Here is a 19,595-nt window from a genome sequence, read left to right on the forward strand (position 1 = left end):
TATTAATCAAGATTCTGTCCAAATCCTGACATGTAATAACACCCCGTGATGCAGGAAATAGCAGCTGTTATTAAGCGATAATTCTTTCTTATTTGGGTGGGACCCCTACCATATTATGTGCCAATAAGCCTACTTCGCCATTAATAAGTAGCGACAGTTGAAAGTGCCGGCATATACACCTGTACTGAGAAGTGTTGGTACTCGTAGCGTGTCAGTGTTTCTTCGTTGTCGCTGCTGGCAAGAGTACGAAATAAACATTAAGCCTCGTAAGTTTCCGGCACACTTTGGAATAGTTCTATGTGATTCAGTTATTTGTTACTCTCTGTATGTACAATAATTTAGCAGCTGTTGGGTATATTTAAGAAGTACTTGTACATGCGGTATGAAAGCATAACCCGATGAGTGAATATCGCCTTGTGTTTTCCTTGTGCACGATCGTATCATGCGGAATATTTGGCAACCCTAGCACGTCATCTTAAACTTCCAATCAGTATGTACACGCCGTACCGGTGCTGCTGCAGTACCCGGCCATACAATATTCTATCAGCCCGAGAGATACGCGAAGGGAAGTTTCGACCACAGGCAGTGATGTAACGTCTTGCAATATGCGCGCGCCGTTCAATGTCGTCAGTTGTTACGGGCGCTCGGCGAAAGTCTATTTGTAGGTACTTGTGTGTTGGTGCGCTGTGATCTGCTGCGCGGTTGGCTTGATAGAGGGTGCGCGTTTTTCGTACAGACGATTCATGAATCGATCTGCACAACAATCTTCTCCAGATTAATACACTGCTGCCATATTTAGTCATTTTTACCTTATGCCAGTTTTTTATAAGGTCATTCTTATTCAAAGAGAATGTTTCGGTGTTGTTAGATGATGTGCGCAGATGGGCTAACTTAATCATTGTACATGATGTACACGACCGTACACCTGCCACTGTTTACCTTTTTTTCCTATATTTAACTGATCTAGGATTATATATACAACTGTCGTAAAGGTTGTGATTGTATCATTCGCTGCTGACCGCACTTTGTATGCATGAGTTGCCACTACTATTGCCGGCAATCGTGATCATGTGTCATTAATTACAGGAAGACTATCCTACATCGAAACCATCTCACCATCGTAATTATTTGCTACTATTTTATTTATATGGTATTGCGAGGATTACTTTAATGTGTTCTTCTATCCACTGCATTTTGTGTCGCAAGACTGCCTCCGCAACAACGAAGAACCGGGTATGTTTTTACGTACAGTGAAATTACGCAGACACTACGAAATGTTCATCTTGTTAGAATTATTAAGAATTGTATGCTTTTGATGAACTTTTTTTAAGATTAAACCCAGCTCAAATTTATGAATTTGCGTTTTCATCTATTTCTCCTCTACATTCTCTGAGGCTAAATGACATTCAAAATTTTACGCGACTCGTAATGCAATATCGTATATCGTAGCCGATGAAGTTTTACATTGTATAGAATATTTACACTCTGTTGGCGTTATTTTGGTTGAGACAGTTTTTATAAAAAAAACCAGCACTGTACAAGGTATTAATGAAACTGCTGAGCTGGCAGCGATGGAGTGTTTACTTTATGGATAAATTTAAACACCTAGTTAGTCCATAAAGTGGACATTTACGTCAGCTGTGTTGCCGATATTGCTGATAACATTGCCATGAGTATTCACCGCAAAGATTTAGTGTTTCGGTAGAAAATACTGTATCCTCTTTCGGTCATTGATAAAATTATCATGTTAACGTTAGAAAACGTTATGCAATTTTGGATTCGTACAGGTGCGAAGTACTGGTTCCAGTGATCATGAGCGTCTGTGTTTTTTTATTATGGCTTAATTCGAAAGCTCAGGGGTACTAATTATATTAATCATAACCGAAAGCCTAAAAGTCATCGGTCATGCCCTGGGAAAATTTAATTAAAGGCAAGCTTTGACAATTTGGAAGGCGTTTGTTGTCTAACCAAGTTTTCCACTGTAAACGTTATTCGAACTTTTGTATAAGAGTTGAGTATTATCTTTGAGAAGTAGTTTTCTTTGAACTTTTTTGAATATGTGTGGCATAAGGCAACTGGTTCAGCAATCTACACATACAAACAACTAAATGTCATTGATTAAAAAATTAATTTTGATCCAGTTGGGTAGTATTCTCAATTCTGCATGTAGTAATACAGCATATTTGTTTTGTTTAAATGTGTAGAAGAAAATTACTATATTATACTAGAAAAATATTGTATATTGCACAAAAATATTGTATATTGTATATTGTACATAATATTATACGTTGTAGAAAAATACTGTATATTGTACTAGAAAATATGCTCAATTTATTTCGCTTTATTACTTAAATACAGTTAGAACAGCTTTGAAGTTTTTTCGTGGTGAGAAATGCACCTACGAACTAAAACACTTTGTGGAAAAGAAACCTTATATTCCGAACATGAACGCATAAACGATGTAGGAGATGAGAAGTCTTGTGCTGCTGCAGGACGTTCAGGTCGATAGTCGTGTCAGGTAGAGAAAAGAAAATAAAAACATACAGACATAGCTACATGGTGGCGAAAAATACCGAACCAGGTGACTATGGATTCTCTGGTACTTGTTGTCGACATTCTCAGTGTGCAAATATATTGTGTCATTGGTGCAACACTAAACATGCTTATTTGCTTTTGTTTTGCGCTAGCGTTTGCAGACATTCTGTTAGATTCATACATGCCGGTCTGTTGTACAATTAATTGAATATTTTGAATGGTGCAGTCATAAGACGAACTGATCAGCAGTCAATCACAGGCTTGTTGCATTACCTGACAAAAATTAATTACTGTATTAGCACGAAATGACCAGGTATGCGACAACGAAATACCAGATACAGCCAAAAATTTAATTTTTATAAATAAATGTAAATCATCCATGTACTACTACTTTTATTATACAATTCAGTTATCATCTTTATTTTATCACAATTTGTTAGCAAATTTTGGTATACTCCCGGAAAAATGTTATGTCTGAAGTCGTATTTATTACAAAGCATTATTTCAAAATCGTCGTCGTCGTTTCCAATTTAGCTTTTATTATTATTAACAATGTAAATACCACTCTGCAATACGGCAAATGGTTGCCACTTATAGTATTACAAAACAAAATGTATCTGCGTGAATGAGAATATATCCAGTTTGAAATTTAACAGCTCTCATAAAAGTTACACATAAAAGTACGTATAACTTTACGAAGAATTAGCGAGTGCCACTGCTGGTTTTTCGATCATGCGCTTTGAATTTTTTCTTCCTGAATTGTTTGGATTACACGTAAGATATAGTCATTACTGCAAGTGTGGGGCAGATTCAAATACTCTGTTAATATTTACTTGGCTAATTTACTTTTTGAGCTAATTACAATACGTCATAATAAATTGCCAATGGTGGGCAATGCTCTTCTGCATTCCAAATTGTGAATCATCCAACTATGTTAAGAGGAGGATGATATTGCTTATAAGAAAAAGCTCTTCCCGGTTCTGAGATCGATCTATCAGCGTGGATTAGTGGGCAACACAGTGGGTCATAGTGATCGGCAGTAAAGCTGCAGTATAAGTCGGACTGTACGTCAGCCGGTGACGGTAATTCCGGCCGGGAGAAAACATCATTGTGAAAATCCAAACTATGGGGATAGAAAATCGATTGGTATAAAATTTCGTCGTTTCCGCAAAACGGTACAAGTACTGTTTAGGAGTAGTCGACTCTCTGATCCGAAACCCTCCAAGTACGAAGCCCTTTGCAGCCACTCGGCTGTTGTGCTTAGCCAGCACTCCCGCTGAAACATATGCACCGGGTGCTGTGTGTTGTTAGTGTGTATACAGGCAGCAATGCTGCCCAATGTGAATTTAATGGATTTTGTACTTTAATGATGTCTTTTGGACTGAAGTGAAATTATTGCCCCTGTGCTAACTATGTGTTAAATTTTTTCGTAAAGAATACACCGCTGATCACATCAAATGACCCTGCACTATGTAGAACAACGCTTATACAGCGTTGTGACGTCGAGCCATTACTAAAACAGCAAGAGCTGAAAATATCCAGCATGACATCAAGTTTTGGCAAATATCGTTTTTCTAGATGTTACTTTCTGTAGGTACAGATACATCGAAATTGCATACGAGAGCGGAGAGCCTCAGCTGTAAGAAAATCTATCATGCACATGCGCCGGCGTTAAGTTTCTTTGTAATCACAGTCTCCACAATATATATTCCGCCGTCACTGTTGAAGTTTTAAATATAGACATTGTATCGCTTATTTTTATCAGGATCTCTGCATGGCGCAGAGTTTCTGTTCACGACTGGAATAAAATACAAAATGTTTGATGCTCCGACGTACAGACGTCATGATCCGGGATCTGTTTAAAAACTTACAGCACGTGTTACTTGAGAGAAATTTCGAGTGGGACATTTGAGTAGAGAATGTCAAACAGCTGACCACTCTCTTTTTGCAATGTCATTCTTAAAATTTGCTCCTGTGTAAATAAAATTAAAATGATTTCACTTTTTGCTGTAATCGGATAGGTGCCACATGCTTCCGATAAAATGCTGGAAAAAATTAACCTTTGTGGTTGTGCCTGCTGTTGACAACCGATTACCAGTGAACGCTTATCACATCCTTGTGCTTGCGTATTGTATGCATGAAGTGCCTAAATTTTTGTTTCAAAAATATGCTTGTCATATAAATAAATTTACATCTCTTGTCCGGAAAAATTTAGCCTGTTTCTGCCCTTATCTTTTGATTGCGATGTAAGTACGGGACACCTTTCGCTGGTCAAATGTACTCGTATGTGTGTGCGGTTGCACCATCTGATGAGCTATTCTGCAAATTTTCGATTCTTTGTCAAGTGTCCCGTCATAAAATTTTAAGTGATCACTGCTTGCTAATCTTTTCCAATAAAAATGAAAACAATCCACAGAAAAATGTTTTGTTTGGAATCGTACTGTTCGATGCTAGGATGTCTGTTGCTTTTATTGGTACAAGTGCGCCATACAGGCTCTCTGTATATGTTTCCATTAGTCTGATAGACGCTGGTAATCATATTGCAGCAATTACGGTATGTTACAAAGTGAAATTGCCGTGCAAGTACAGAGAGGCGTCATAGTGCATATTAACATTATTGCCGTCAGAAAATTTACCGATATTAATAGGAATTTTCTGAAAATTAATCTTATCTGCCGGGAGAAGTAAAGATGCTGAATGCGGCAACCGGAACTTGAATGCCATACCCATAGGCAGCGTTAAGGCCGCAATAGCTCTTCCCGGTAATGTGGTTTCTTGTACTTAACGCTAACGGCACGTTCTTATCGGGATGAATCGCTGTTTTTCACTAGTATGGCCGTGACTTTTTGTGGTTTTCTTTTGCGTAAGAGGACTCAGTCGGTATGGCACTGTGGTATAGAGTTTTTCTATCAACCACGCGCTAATCTGGGGAACTAACTAATTTTTGCGTGAAGTCATCACTAAATTAACTCACAATATTTAAATCATCGTTACACAGAAACAGTCAATAAACTTACACGAAAGAGTATGCCTATTTGTATAATTTGCTGCCGCAAGATGTGCAAGAGGTCAGAGGAACGTGCGTATGTGATTAAATTAATGATTTGAAATCGGTGCCAATTTGTAGCATAGCAGATTAATACGATTGAAATGATGCAGTATATGCTGTATAACCGGTGACAGCGCTCTTGAGCCGGGATGGCCATGGATTCCATTACGGGCCAGTGTTGGCAAGTGCTTTTCCCATGAGCCCTGCATCTCTGCGCGGAAAAACCCGATTTATTCCCCTGCAGCCTGTATTATGGCGTTTGCTTTCTCTTTGTCCTTCTCCATGAAAAAGTCATAATTTCGATGGAGCAGGCAACCCGTCATGTCTTACTCAAACTTATATGCACGCACTGTAGATCTGCTGGCTGAATATTTTTATCTTTACAGTGCAGCGGAAATAGTAATTTCCAACAGAGTATTTAAGGCAAATTACGCATCGCAACTACATCATCAAGAATAATAAATTTATTTGTGAAAGAATGATTCATGAAACGTCTTTGCGTAGTTTGCATTTATTCGATGAGGATATGCCACAGTTATTAGTAATGCATTAGTTAACATCCCTGTAAAAAAGTGAAATTCTAGATGATCTGCAATTCTGTGAGTGTGTCTTAAACACGGTCCCGTATCCTGATAATGGTAACAGATTTTTCGTCAGTGCTTGGCCAAGTGCATACTGCATATTATTAAAGTAAATAAACGTTGTAATTTATTATCATGCAAAATAAAAATCCACAATTATTGTTTCTGAAGTATGTACTGAGCATATTCCATAAGGGCAGAAATCAAATACTGTATTCTGGAAAATATTGTATTGCATGAATAATTCTATATACTGTATTCTGAAGTGTCTGCTGACGTGCTGACATCAGTGATTATAAAGAATTAACTTGAATTAACTTTTACTGCAGGTTCTCGATTTCCCTGCCTTCCGTATTCCTGTTGTTCTTGTGATTTTGTATGGAATCATTCCGACCATCTCAGCTGACTATAATGATTTTTCGCGGAATCGCCCGGTTTCCCGGATGAGCCGGAATGTCGAAATGGTCGTTCCTCCTCCCCAACCATGGGCTATCTATATCCCAGACCAGTGCATTTCGTTCCTAGAAAGTATCAATCAAGCAAAAGGCGAAGAAGGTTAGAAATTAAGCGGCAAAGTTGTGCACCGATCCAACATATAAGAATAGACTTCGGCACAACGATTTTGGTTTTTTAGTTAAGTACCTATTATATAACATACTTCTAGTATTTTGCGTACAAAATGCAGCTGATCATGATGATTATATGGCCATTTATACGAGCTGGACGTTTTTGTTGTTTTAATTTAAACTTTTATTGCTAAAAAGCAGCAGTCGTTGTCACTCAGCTATTACCATAGTGTAGTTTCAGTAGACTTTGCTATTACGGTGTTGGCATTTTTCGATGTAGTCGTACAGAGTAAACGAAGATCTTTTAAACCAGAAGCCGTTTCTATTTCATGTTGCTCTTACAATGGTCAATGACTCAATGCTAACAAATTATGTTATCACGCGTCAGGATGGTGTCCTGGAATAACGGACGAGGTTCTGTGCTGGCCGGCTGCACCACCAGGCGAAACGATCACGCAACTGTGCCCGCGAATGCAAGGCGTTGATCCCACCAGTAAGTAATAACCTTGGGAACGGTATTTCTTATTGCGATACATAATTGGAGAGCCGACTAGTCGCATTCTCCAGTGAACTACATATATGACTCGACTTTATTCCGTGGATGACATTAATGGAACGTCGTTCTTGCCAACTAGAAGATTTAAATTGCAGTTTACAGACTGTGTCACTGTGCGACCTTTTCCTTTTCCTGATTCGCTAGCAAGCCATTATTTCAAACCTTGAACTTTTTATAGCTTTTATTTAATGTAAAAACATTTGCTACAGAAAGGAAAGCGTAGTTTAAACACTATAAAACGTTATATTTAAAACTTACTTTTGTTTCTTCAGTGTACTTAAGCTTGTATATTCTAAATTCGCGTTCACTCGACTTCTGGTATCCTAACGAATACTTGATTTGACGAGTACGAAGTACTAATTTTAACTAACTCTTAACTCCGCATTTTCTATTTATTATATAATTGGCTACTATTACATTTGGTATATAATAATTGGCTACCTCTATCCTAAAACTACCTGGAAATGCGTAATTGTAGTTTATGTTAGCTTGTTGCTCTTACATTGTATCGATTCGGTCCAGTGTATCGATTTTGTTTTCGGTTCGCTCAAGAAAGCACGATTAGGTTAGATGTCGTGCATTTATTCCGGTTAACTTTCGATAACGACAATAAACGACGTTGACATAATATAAATTATTTATTGATGCGCAATGTACATATCTTAGATCGATAAATTTGTCTTAACGTCATGTGCAGTTTGATAAGCATGCGCCACAGCTACTATGTAAACAAACAGATTTTATGAATCTTTTGATAGCTACCTTATTTCTTCTTCAAATACATAACGTTTTATTCACACGGCTTGCAACGACGAACTAAAAAATTCTAAAGGTAGATGCCTTTTTTTCAAGGGCCAAATGATTTTGAAATAATAAAATGAATTTCGCGCTGCATCGGTTAATACTCGATCACGTTGCGAGAAAACTTAATAGACGAATTTGACCTTTGCAGAATATGCTAAAAAGATTTGTGGATCGGACGGGAAATGGACGGGACTGCCGGGTGGAGACCATGGAGAAGCCGGATACACTCACTACGATGATTGCTTCACAGACGACACAAAAGCGCTGTTTGAAGTGTTCCTCGGCGATTCAAATAACACGAACGAGCGATTTGAAGTACTACATAAAGCCCGTGCCATCGAAATGTCAGGATTTCCATTGTCTTTTATCTGCGTTTTGGTGTCTTTGTTTATATTTCGATATTTCCGGTAAGTAAAAGAATTAAATAAACTGTGAATGCTAAGCCAGGACCCGGCGTGCTTTAAGTGCAGTGATTATGCTTTTCATTTATTTAGGAGTTTACGATGTGCGCGAACGACCATCCACGTTCATTTATTCATTGCCATTGCGATAATGGTAAAAACTTTTTTGAACCGCTAACGCATTTGGTTAACAATTTAATCGCAGTTGCTTTTGGTATAAGTCTTTGATATGCCGCTATCATAATTCCACTTACCTTCCAGACACTCAGCAAGACAACCGAAATTGCCGATCAGATCATTTCCGGTTACGGAAAGACGTCCCACAGCTCTGGAACCATATCAAGTTTAAGATCAATGGTAGGCTGTCAAAATTAACAAAGCCTAGTTGAATGGCGCAAAAAGCTGTTAGCTCAAAACCACTTAAAACCAGAAGAACAGAGTACAAAAAAGACTGTTATAATTTCAGCGACCTTTATGTGAAATTCTGGTCATTGTCATCGAATTCGGCCGGGTAAGTTGCTGTTGCTTTGCATCTTTTTCAACGTGCAATACGCATTTATGTTGTCACATTTTCGTACACCTGCACTAGCCATAGGTTCATTTTATTTTGCAGACGGCAATGTTCATGTGGATGTTCTTGGTAAGAAAATTGTTTTACGTCCGGTGAAGCTGCCGATCTAACCATGAGCAGCTCATTATGTAGATTTCTTAATAGGAGGGGCTGTATATGCACAATGCCGTGGCCTGGAAGGTTTTCGAAGCTTCAAAACCTAATTATTGGCTATACTGCGCTGTGGGTTGGGGTATGTATTAGTATTCTCTACTGTATATACAAGCGACAACCGTCAATTGATCAAAAGGAATATAGCAATTACATTCCAAATGCACCCATAAATCCGGCGCGCGGGCACAGACACACATCTATATATTACTGTACACATATATTTGGCCGACGCGTTGTCTGTGCACATTTTTTTCTAAAAGTATGCTTGGCCAGTTAAACATGCACTTATTCGCCAAAGCATCATTACTTGGAAAGCCCATGCCGTTCCTAAGGCATCCTAGAGGACTTCCGGTCGACAGAGGAGACATTTTATGTGCAAGTGCAGCTGATCCTAGAAAACTAATCGATAGACAGCTTAAATAAGGCGCGCTGGGTGCCGTGCGAATCATGTCGTATACATAGTGCGACGTGGCCGGTCTGGATATACATCATGCTTTTCTCTTCCTTTGCAGGCTTTCCGGCACTATTAGTATCGGCTTGGGCGCCAATTGTTGAGTTCGTCTGGCTGCATGAAAGGTACCATACGATCCATACGATTACGAATTAAATGAAATATCAATTAACAAGTTATAGATATTGCATCAACTACTAAACGATGATTGTATCGATTCCGCTGCTTAATAACAGTATCATTAGAGGTAGTTGATAATTGTCCGCACGTAAATACACAGATTTTTAAGGTAGGGATTCCATGTTTACGTCAAACGAATGGACGTTCCCGCTGCTTGCCATTAGCTATAAATGTTTGCAACAGTTTTGGCACTGATTAAATTATTTTGCGATACCTTACTCCGGCCGTTGCGCTGATATGTAGTAATGGCTGATTAGGGAAGGTATAATGATAGGAGAAATTCAAGACGCAGTCGGCACGAAGATCTCTTTTCGTCATATCGATTGAAATCACCGGATTAAAATTAAAAACAATCGTTAGAAAAGACGCTCATGATCACGTATAGTGAGCTTGAATGAAATAGTAAACAAGATGCTTGTGCAATCTGGTGTTCGGGTGTAATTATCCTTGACGTATCTTTTAATCATACCGTTGCGCTTTCTGTGATGATGTCCTTTACTTGCGGTGATATGTGTGAGTATTTGAAACCTTTTCTGCCTTTCGCCGCTTGAGTACTAGTACCGTACGAGGCAGTAATGCCAAGAAACCACGACAATATAAATATAATTATATCTATAGTATGTGTAATTGTGTACACTGTACAGTGCAGGTTATACGAATTGTATTGTGTAATTATTTTGTTTCAGGTTTCTGTCACGGAATAAAACGAACGAAGATATGTGCTGGTATCAGCATGCGGGAAGTCTTTTCTACTACATCCTAGAAGTCCCACGGCATTTCTTTATCGCCATAAACCTGATTTTTCTGATTAATATTATCCGGGTGCTTCTGACGAAACTTCGCGATTCCCATCAATCGGATACCGTACAAATAAGGTAAGAGTGCGTTGCATGCTGTCTGGCTGTACTGTAATTATTGATTTCTAGTTCATCAACCCGATATTTCGATACAGCGGCAAATGCAGCATCAGCAGCCTTCAACAATCGATTATAATGCTCATTGATTGAATATTCTTTTAATTTACAGAAAAGCCGTCAAAGCAACAATCGTATTAGCACCTCTTTTGGGTGTCACAAATCTCATCTGGGCGGTACCGCCGCCGATAAATGTGAGAAATACATTCTCTCTCCTTCAAGTGCCATTGATAAGTGATTGTAATCCATTTTTATTTGATTTCGTAGAGCGAAATACCATACGCGGCATACGCCGGCTTCATGTATGTTTCGCATTTTCTGCGGTCATTTGAAGGGTTTTTCGTGTGCCTTGTGTACTGCTTTTTAAATGGCGAGGTATGTATGAACAGTACGAGTGCAAACCATCCGTTGAATAGGAAACTCGTTTGTCGGGCAAACACAATCAGCATCCTCCGGTGTGGTTATCTGTTACAGCAATGCTTTTACAATTTCCAGCCGGTATTCCAGGATTCGGTTGCAAATGTTTGTAGAATTGAATCCTAAATAATAGAGTTTTGCTAATTGAAAATAATGTTAACGTTAACTATAGTAACTATTTCAACTAGGATTTGATGTCTTAACCGATAAGTTTGCATAAGTACTATGCAATATTAAATTTGTGTGCACTCAGTTTACTTTTACTCAGCATAGCTCTAATAATGCGAAAGGTCACCTTTTACAGAAACTATACGGATAGGCCATTGTTACAAAATTCAGATGTTTTATTTACCAAATTAACGATGAAATAAATGGTGAAAATGGTGCATTTAGTTGACTTGCATGTACAAAACAAAATCATTGCGAACGATACGTACAGTACTCGTAGTAATTTAATTAACTTCCAGGTGCAGTCCGCCATTCGTTCAGCATGCCAAAGACGAGCCATCCAGCGCGAGACAAACCGCAACGCTGCTCGTAGAGTAAGCAGTTTATCTTCCTCCCATCTAACGCGGTACATGCAAGTTAACCGGGAATCAGTCCAAAGCGAACCAAATAGGCGCGAGCCTTCCAATCGTTTCCTGAAACTATTTCCATGTTGGGCCAATACAAGGACACTGGGAGGCAGTGCAAGAAACAGCCGGAAGCCGTCGCAAATTCCAAATGATACGACGACCACGTCGATGCATTTCCCTTTCAACGGCACAATAAAAGAGGAAAGGGAAGAGAATATCGAGATGTGATAAGTTTGCCTGATGCAGCTCAAGAGACAATCCTCCATGAGATTACAATTAAAACACTGTTATTTATTATTCGAAAGATTTTTCTCTCGCGTTGTATACAGAATGACATTGTAGTTTTTGTTTTATTTAAAACCAGTGCTGCTCTTTTTGCGAGCACACTGGATTTTTAATTTATTTGTTGAAGGAACCTTTGTTGTCCCTCACCTTGGCATTACGGATCTGAATGGTTCTGAATCATAGTATTGTTAACCAGATGTTACTCTGATTTGATGTGTGAATGACATTCCGAAAAACATAAAACTGTATAAAATAATAAAAAATAAAAAAAACATGTAAAAATGTCAGTTAACAGTAAAAAAAGTCAACAGTAAAAAGAAACTAAGACAACACTGGGAAAACTGACGTAAACGACACCAGTACGAGCACTCTGTACAGATCCAACAAGCAAGCACCTCTGAGTTCAATGGAACATCCTTAGTCCCACAGTCTTATGCAAAAGAATTCAGGTGTCGATCGGTGCGATGTACAGCTTGGTAAGCTGTCCGGTACAGTGCCTGGGGAAAACAAGCTTCGAAGAGATCCTGTGTCAGGAACGGCGACTCTTTAACAATATATTCCAACAATAAATAAGTGGAGTCACGGTTTTTTATGGCCTCTTTGTCGGACTCAGTAGCCAGTCTCAGCAAACTGGATGATGCCAATGCTAAGAATTCCCTCATACGATCAACGGTGTCACCGCGATCGCACAAGTAAAACATGGCCCCCAACACCACATTAACCGCTTTGCCGAGGCAGTGCATGTTGTTCATATGGGCTTCTAGGGCGACGTTGAAAACCGCTTCGTCCAAACGAGCCAACCGCGGCAGAGAAACGGCCAAGAACACCATCAACAGACAAGTAAACTGGTGATCTTCTTCCGAAACATTTTCTACAAAATACCAGCATTTTCAACCAAGGTTTCATTTTCAACTAGATTCCAAAAAAGTGGAAGATGGGTATCGATATACGTAAAGAAATTCTCGTTTTAATATGCCCAATTATGCCACCGCTTTTATCCTGGCTCCCCCGAGGGTGTTATTCAGCAGCCATTACTGAGCGTCCCTTACCTTTCTTTTCGTTCTTTTGTGCTCTAATAGCGTTAATCAGCACCGCATCAATGTTTGGTTCCAGGCCGACAGAAATCAACATTTCATTAACCAACTACAATAATATACAGATGTCAGTTTTGTTTGTATCACAGGTTCACAGGTATACTATTTCTCACCGTCATTATTAAACCGCCATTCAGCGGAAGAACTGGCACGCATGCTTCAACGAAACTATCATTACCACTCTGCTGACTTACTTCGAAATATTATCACAAAATGAATCAAAGGTGTACGGCCTTTTCAGGTACATGTGAACAATTTTATGATAGTTTGACAGGTGACATGGTAAAACTTATTAAGACGCACTACATGTCACTTAATTTCATGGATATGATCATTTCAATTAAGTGACGCAAGCACACGCTAAACAATTAGCGGGTTACGCTTTTTAAACGTTTCAATTAAATCATGACCAACACACTAGTAAACAAACTAAAGAAAGCAAAAATAAAAATAAAAGTGCTGTAGAAAGTTTAGCATTTATTAAAATATTCATGAAAAATACAACGAACTAGGAAAAGCCATACAACAAGCTTTGTAAAGGATAATTAATATCCACTCGTACGGCTTACCATCATCGCATCGCCCGTATGCGTTGAGCTCATAAAGTCTTCCACCGACGAATACAAATATGGCACGTGTTTTTTCACTGCCTGAAAATACGACAGCAAAGTGGCTTTAATGACGCACCAGGAATCTACCCAAGCTTCTCACTTCAATAAGCGGTTCCTGACATAAAGACCGGAAGTGTAAGATCATCCCAATCAGGATCATCCGATGGAGCAAATTATCGGCGTCTGTAACCATCAAATAAGCCCCATTAACTAAACGTATACCAACCCAGCATGCAACAGCAGCAATTACCATGATCTGCCTTTGCTTCTGCAGAGCGCGAGCACGCGGGAAGAAACAGACATTGTTAATGTAGAACAAGCCCACCACCAATTACAGCAACCAATTATCCTTTACGTCATCTCAAACTTACTTTGCAATCGCTTGGATAATTCCTTCATATTTTCCGGCTTATCAAAGCTTGTACGCAAGTCCAAAAGAACGGCACTATTCTGCAGCACCAGTTTCTGCAATCAGTACCATTTTAATTATTCCTACTCGGCTATCCACACGTTCGACTGCGGTGTACTTTCAGTTCTCCAATCTGCGTGGCCACATTCCACGTCAGAGTTTCATAAAAATATTTCATCCCATACGGTCCAATCAGTTCTGCCAACGCCCTCAACTCAACGAGGTTGACGTAATCTTCGGGTCGCACTAATCCTCCACCTTCGTGATTAATGGCCACGAAAGCTTTTTGAAGAGGCGAAAATACAATGTGTCCATTAGACACACGACGCAACATCGTCTCGAGGTACCATGTTGTATAAATCTGCGTTATCGTTTTTTGTCCATAAGTGTCGGTTGGCTGAGTTTGCTGCAGCATGACAGTATTGAACACGCGGGACATGTCGACCTGAACTACAAATATCAAAAGGTCACATCGTAAATTTGGCAAGAAAATATTTTAAACCGACGTGGCGAAGTTTAAGTACATCACAAAAAACTTCGAACCTAATGTGAATAGAATCAAAACGGCCAAACCAGGTACCGAACACACCCCCACCAAACTTACGAGCACAAAATTGTAATTTCATGCACAGCACACCAGCATATATGCACTGTAAATATTAGAAAAATTTATTTACCATAATTCTCCAGTGTCTGCAGGGTATTCATGTATGTCTGAATCCAGACAAGTAATTCCGAAGGACGCGCTATCCCATGGGTTTCTGGGTTATAATTGATTAAATCGACAAAGACCCTACAGAAAAATGTGTCCATATGCGTGCCGGAAAACGCAAAGCCCATAAAGTCGGCCGGAAATGTACTAAATCTTACTTTCCCAATGAAGACTCAATCTGTTGCACCAGATATTCTTTTGGACAAAAGATATGTTCCCAAACAACCACGCTGCTGCTATAATTGATGGAATAGCACAATTCCGTGAGTGCCATATGACATTTGTCGTAACTAAGAGAAAATCGAACAACACATTTATAAATCATTTCATACGTCAATGAAGCGACATAACCGCCATAATTGTTCTTCGATATGTACTCACGTAGTCAAATCTTCTCGGCTGCGCCTGTAACTTTCATGACCCGGAAACGGAAGCGTGTGGTGCACAGGAGCAGCTTTTGATTTTTTCCCTTTTCGCTCTTGAGCAGCCTGATTAACTAAGACGTACGCTGCATATTTGGGAGATAGCTACAATGAACAGCCAAAATACCGTTACTAATAATTCCACTTGTCAAAAACAAGAAAAAAAGCAGAATATCGTATTAATTTCGAAAGCAACTGATAGCGAGCTCATTTTCGAATCACCAGGATGGAAGTAAACGAATCACAACTAACTAGACGAGTATGCAAACAAAAATTCAGAAACATACAAATTCGATATAATGTATCTGTAGATATTATTTTTTTCGGCAAATAAAAAACAAACAACTTTCATATGCGCAAACCAGCACGAAAGCACCATGACTAACTTCTCTTTAACAATTCCCCGAAATGTTTTGGACACGAAACACCATTAGTAAATATCACTCACGTTAACATCAAAAGTGCGGCCTCACCTGATCAGCCAAGACGTTTTGCGCATCACAAATATCGAAAATTATCCCCTTGGCCTCTTTACCCATTTCTTCCAAAAAGAAATTGGTCATTCCGATGGCAATATTACCTAGACACGACCGCTCTTCCGGGCACAGTTCATGGGTAGCCGCCATGAAATGCCCACAAATCAACGGAAAAGCTATAATGAATCGCGTTTGCGATGGAAACTCCAGGCATAAAGAGAACTGCTCTTGGAAAAAGCTTTGATAAAAACTAAAAAAATTTCACAGTTAACGCATACAATTTGTAACCAGCAAAAAAGGTATTTTACCAGCAGATGGACAAATCGGACACTTCCTCCAGAAGATTATCCAGGTCATCGACCAGGCGGGAATGATATGCCACTGTATTCAAGTGAGACACCAGATCTTTGTGCTCATGCAGGACAAAATTATTCCTAGCAGTAGAACTAGCAGACGCCTAAAAAGTAAGCAATCTCTTAAATCTCAATCCTAGTCAGGGTTATGCCACAATGCGACGAACGCGTATAAAAAAACAAGAAATCGCGTGATTTACCTGCACCCGAAACCAATCCAAGCGAACATCTCTCAGATCCGCAGTATCGCAATTTATGTCGCTGTTGTTTTTCCGCCGGCTAAGCTCACTCAAGGAATGACATAACGAAGATAAAATCACGTTTTCGTCTTCTGGTAAAGTGGAAATGTTCTGCAAATAACCAAAATCATAGTTAATGATTAATAAAACGTCCCAAAACAAAGTTCATAGAACGTCTCAGGTTCCGTGGTTCTCAAATTCTTACCTGCATCAGAGCATTCAACATGCCCGAATCAAAACTGCCCAAGTACTGAATATGATAAGTCTGAATAATCTTTCCGTGCCGACGAATTAGCTCTGCAATAAAATTTATACAACAGTAACTAACGAAAAAACATGAGGATGTTAATATACGTTACCTCTCAATTGCTCTGTAAGAAACAGCAATTCTGGCAGATGCCTGTCGATAATTTCATCGTAACCGCGATTTCGTTTATCCTTGGATGGTTGACCCGGGTCAAAATGGACAGAATGCCGAATCAGCCAGGATATTTCATCCCGCGCCAAAGAAAGAGCAATCAGCGCTAATAACGCCTACAAAATTTAATTCAAATACTATAGCCTGCATGGACAAACTATTTAACAGATTTCTGTTGGTTTTATTTCATATGACATCTAAATAAACGCTTTTTTGGTTCTAAGTTAAACATGCATTACACTTACATTAAATAACAAGCTCACGGTAGGTTGGACAAAAGCCATTACCCAAATATTACTTTCGACTATTTTATGCATGCGGTATACCTTAGGGCCCAAAAGTCCAGGTTGGTCACTAAACAGCAAATTCAGCTCTTTCAAGGCTATTCTCAGAAATAATCGACGGTCTTTATGGAAGACAATCCTACAGCAAAAAACGTAACTGTAGTCGCCCGCAATGACAACAAAATTTGAACAAGCTTACGAGTTCTGCACGACGGCGGCATAGCTGTCCCTTAATTCATTCACTCGCTTGTTCAAACCTTTTATGGATTCAAAAAAGCTTATCAGATAGTAATGCACCTGGATGGCTTCGTCCCGGAACAGCGTCATGATCCAGCTGGTATGCAGCGCCAACGACCATAGTTCCATTGCGACGGGTTGGTTCAAAGAAGTGTGACATAACGTAAACCCAACTGTAAAGTCAAACAGCTATCACCACATTTTTACCGCAACAGCATGCATGCTCGTCCTTACTAAGTATCCACCGTTCCATGGTTTCCAGGCTGAGATATTCACAAGCAGTCTAAATAAAATTCATACACTATTAACAGGCCAAACGGCAGCATATCAGTGCGGATAATATTTCTTCGAACCGTTTCAGTATGGGCAGGGGTTGATAAAGTTAGTGGGAAACTGGTTAAATTCAACAACTGTGCAGATCGCCATTGATCAGCAGTCAAATTGCGTCGCGAGTAGATCTTCTGAAGGGACAGCAGCGCCGAGGAAAGTATCTACAAAAGTATTTTATTATGGACCGCCACGCTGCTGAAGTGACCATATTATTATTGAGTTGAATCCTTTACTCGATTATGTGGAACAAAATCCTCACAAAGCTTCTTCAGAGGACTCTCGTAGTCCAGAATCATCTGGCCAAGTCGCGGGAAGCTGGGCTCACTGCAAGAAGAATATAATTACATTAGTAAGTGATCACGTTTTCATGTTAAGTTACGAATTTAAGATTATAAGATAACTTACCTCACTCCATTAGCTAATTCGTTCACCGCTGTGTACAGTCCCAACATAGCTTTCCGGTCATCCACTCGCGAAAGAATGATCATCAGGCACACATATTTGGTCACAAGTTCCAGATACCGCACCGTAACGTCATAATTCGCTGTCTAAAGCAAATAAAAAGCAAAAAAATAAAATAAAAATCAAATTCTCGGTGTTTTTTGCAGTCGGATGAAACTTTTTCATATCAGTAAGGATCCACACCGAGTCCACAATCTAATGAATCGTATTTCAAAAAACCAAACCATCACTCACTATATCGAGAGTAATTTGGCAGGCATCCATCGTTGTAAGTAATTCGCTGACATGATCCTTAAAATCCAAGATGTCCACGAAAGTTTCGTAATAAATGGATAACTGCTTCTGCACATCCCCACGAATTTGGGCCAAATAGCCGTAAACACCCTGGAATGTCGTCGATATTGCATAATTTGGCCAACTTGGTTTTGTTTTCAAAATTCGAGTAAATGCAGTATCCGTCATTATCTGGTCTGTACAGTGCACTTACCCCGTTTGATTTCGCATTGATAGCAGGGAATTTCTTCTCAACATGTCGAATGGCAGGTTCCAACTGCTTGTCTTGCAGAAATCTCGGCTTGGATTCTGGATCGATGCAGGCCTAAGACAGTAAAATTAACTGCAGACACCTGCACAGCCTCCTTTCTTGAGAAAAGAAAGTACTACAAAATACTGCGAGAAGAAAACCAAAACACAGAAAGTATGTCTATGCTGCACACCATACCTTACGAATGTTGTATAATCTTGTCAACATCCCCTGAGCCCGATCATTCAAGATGATCAACTTCTCTGCCAATTTTTGATATCCAGGCATCAGAGACCGCGCCATGTTGAGACAATGAGTGGGAAGATTTAGAAGAGCAAAACAAATTCACAACGCAATGGCGTACTTCAGCACAAGATCAGCTTACATTCTAAATCTCGTCACGCACGACAGTCATCCAAGAATGTTATCACTACAACAACGTTCTCCGCTAGCAATTATCAGAAAAAGACAACGCATTAATTAAAACTCTTATTTTCTCATAAATAAACGGTACGAATAATTTATTTGATATAATTTCGAGTGTCGCTCACAGGCGTAGAAGACATAATATTATTATTAGTCACTGCTTAGCCATCGCACTATGATCCAAAAATCTAAACAAACATGCGGCCTGTAAACTCCAAATGCTGGATATGAAGTATAGGATTAGGGGCGTCCGTACTCGATTCCCCGCCTTCTTAAGCACTGCAGACTTCAGACTTTCAGAGTTCAAACGCAGATAATAGGCAACAGTAACGGAAAAATCTTTTTCTCAAAACTTGTCGAAGTAGTTATTATTTTATCATTTTCTTACACATTTCCAAGCACTAGATTTTATCAGGAGAATCTGGGAAGTTGGAAAGGCAGCCTTTTAAGAGTGGTTAGCAATTTTGGCATTGGGTTTCTATTGTTTTTCGAGAAACCCCATGACATTAATTTTCGAACTGCATCAAGATGTTGATCAAAGTTAAAACTCTTACCGGAAAA

At 39.3% G+C, this 19,595-nt stretch overlaps 2 protein-coding genes across 3 annotated transcripts; one reads left to right on the plus strand and one right to left on the minus strand.

The window, feature by feature from the left end:
* Window positions 1-397: 397 nt before the first annotated feature.
* LOC129582094 (PDF receptor-like) lies at window positions 398-12,302 on the plus strand. Its single transcript, XM_055473507.1, has 15 exons — window positions 398-661; window positions 1,087-1,233; window positions 6,495-6,720; window positions 7,120-7,224; window positions 8,240-8,498; window positions 8,586-8,646; window positions 8,754-8,849; window positions 8,959-9,003; window positions 9,106-9,132; window positions 9,208-9,295; window positions 9,729-9,792; window positions 10,534-10,722; window positions 10,874-10,955; window positions 11,029-11,136; window positions 11,646-12,302. The coding sequence occupies exons 2-15, from the start codon at window positions 1,171-1,173 to the stop codon at window positions 11,979-11,981; spliced, it is 1,749 nt and encodes a 582-aa protein (XP_055329482.1). The 5' UTR covers window positions 398-661; window positions 1,087-1,170; the 3' UTR covers window positions 11,982-12,302.
* On the minus strand, window positions 12,179-19,250 carry LOC129582093 (membrane-associated protein Hem-like). 2 transcript variants are annotated; one of them, XM_055473505.1, is made up of 24 exons: window positions 18,807-19,250; window positions 18,573-18,683; window positions 18,320-18,469; window positions 18,029-18,171; window positions 17,857-17,947; window positions 17,647-17,784; window positions 17,528-17,576; window positions 17,256-17,466; window positions 17,099-17,195; window positions 16,714-16,888; window positions 16,560-16,651; window positions 16,316-16,465; window positions 16,071-16,219; window positions 15,760-16,012; window positions 15,246-15,391; window positions 15,023-15,154; window positions 14,830-14,945; window positions 14,271-14,602; window positions 14,115-14,208; window positions 13,994-14,011; window positions 13,844-13,926; window positions 13,702-13,782; window positions 13,088-13,181; window positions 12,179-12,909 (listed from the first exon to the last, which is right to left on the minus strand). In XM_055473505.1, exons 1-24 carry the CDS (start codon window positions 18,909-18,911, stop codon window positions 12,470-12,472), a joined length of 3,450 nt encoding a protein of 1,149 aa, XP_055329480.1. In that variant the 5' UTR covers window positions 18,912-19,250; the 3' UTR covers window positions 12,179-12,469. The 2 variants fall into 2 exon arrangements, with proteins under 2 accessions (XP_055329480.1, XP_055329481.1); XM_055473506.1 differs by lacking the exon at window positions 13,994-14,011 and having other exon boundaries at window positions 12,181-12,909; window positions 18,807-19,238.
* Between the last annotated feature and the right edge of the window lie 345 nt (window positions 19,251-19,595).

The sequence above is a fragment of the Paramacrobiotus metropolitanus genome, unplaced genomic scaffold (assembly GCF_019649055.1).
Source record: "Paramacrobiotus metropolitanus isolate TYO unplaced genomic scaffold, Prichtersi_v1.0 Parri_scaffold0000006, whole genome shotgun sequence".
Taxonomy (NCBI): domain Eukaryota; kingdom Metazoa; phylum Tardigrada; class Eutardigrada; order Parachela; family Macrobiotidae; genus Paramacrobiotus; species Paramacrobiotus metropolitanus.

Excerpts from the sequence above, each read along its gene's own strand:
- LOC129582094 (XM_055473507.1), top strand. The coding sequence starts at position 1,171 with ATGTGTTCTTCTATCCACTGCATTTTGTGTCGCAAGACTGCCTCCGCA. Across the intron at positions 6,721-7,119 it reads TCAAGCAAAAGGCGAAGAAG|GATGGTGTCCTGGAATAACG; the intron begins GTTAGAAATTAA and ends ATCACGCGTCAG. Across the intron at positions 7,225-8,239 it reads GCAAGGCGTTGATCCCACCA|AATATGCTAAAAAGATTTGT; the intron begins GTAAGTAATAAC and ends TGACCTTTGCAG.
- LOC129582093 (XM_055473505.1), bottom strand. The coding sequence starts at position 18,911 with ATGGCGCGGTCTCTGATGCCTGGATATCAAAAATTGGCAGAGAAGTTG. Across the intron at positions 17,948-18,028 it reads GAATTAGCTAATGGAGTGAG|TGAGCCCAGCTTCCCGCGAC; the intron begins GTAAGTTATCTT and ends TTCTTCTTGCAG. Across the intron at positions 16,652-16,713 it reads TCTTACAGAGCAATTGAGAG|AGCTAATTCGTCGGCACGGA; the intron begins GTAACGTATATT and ends ATTTTATTGCAG.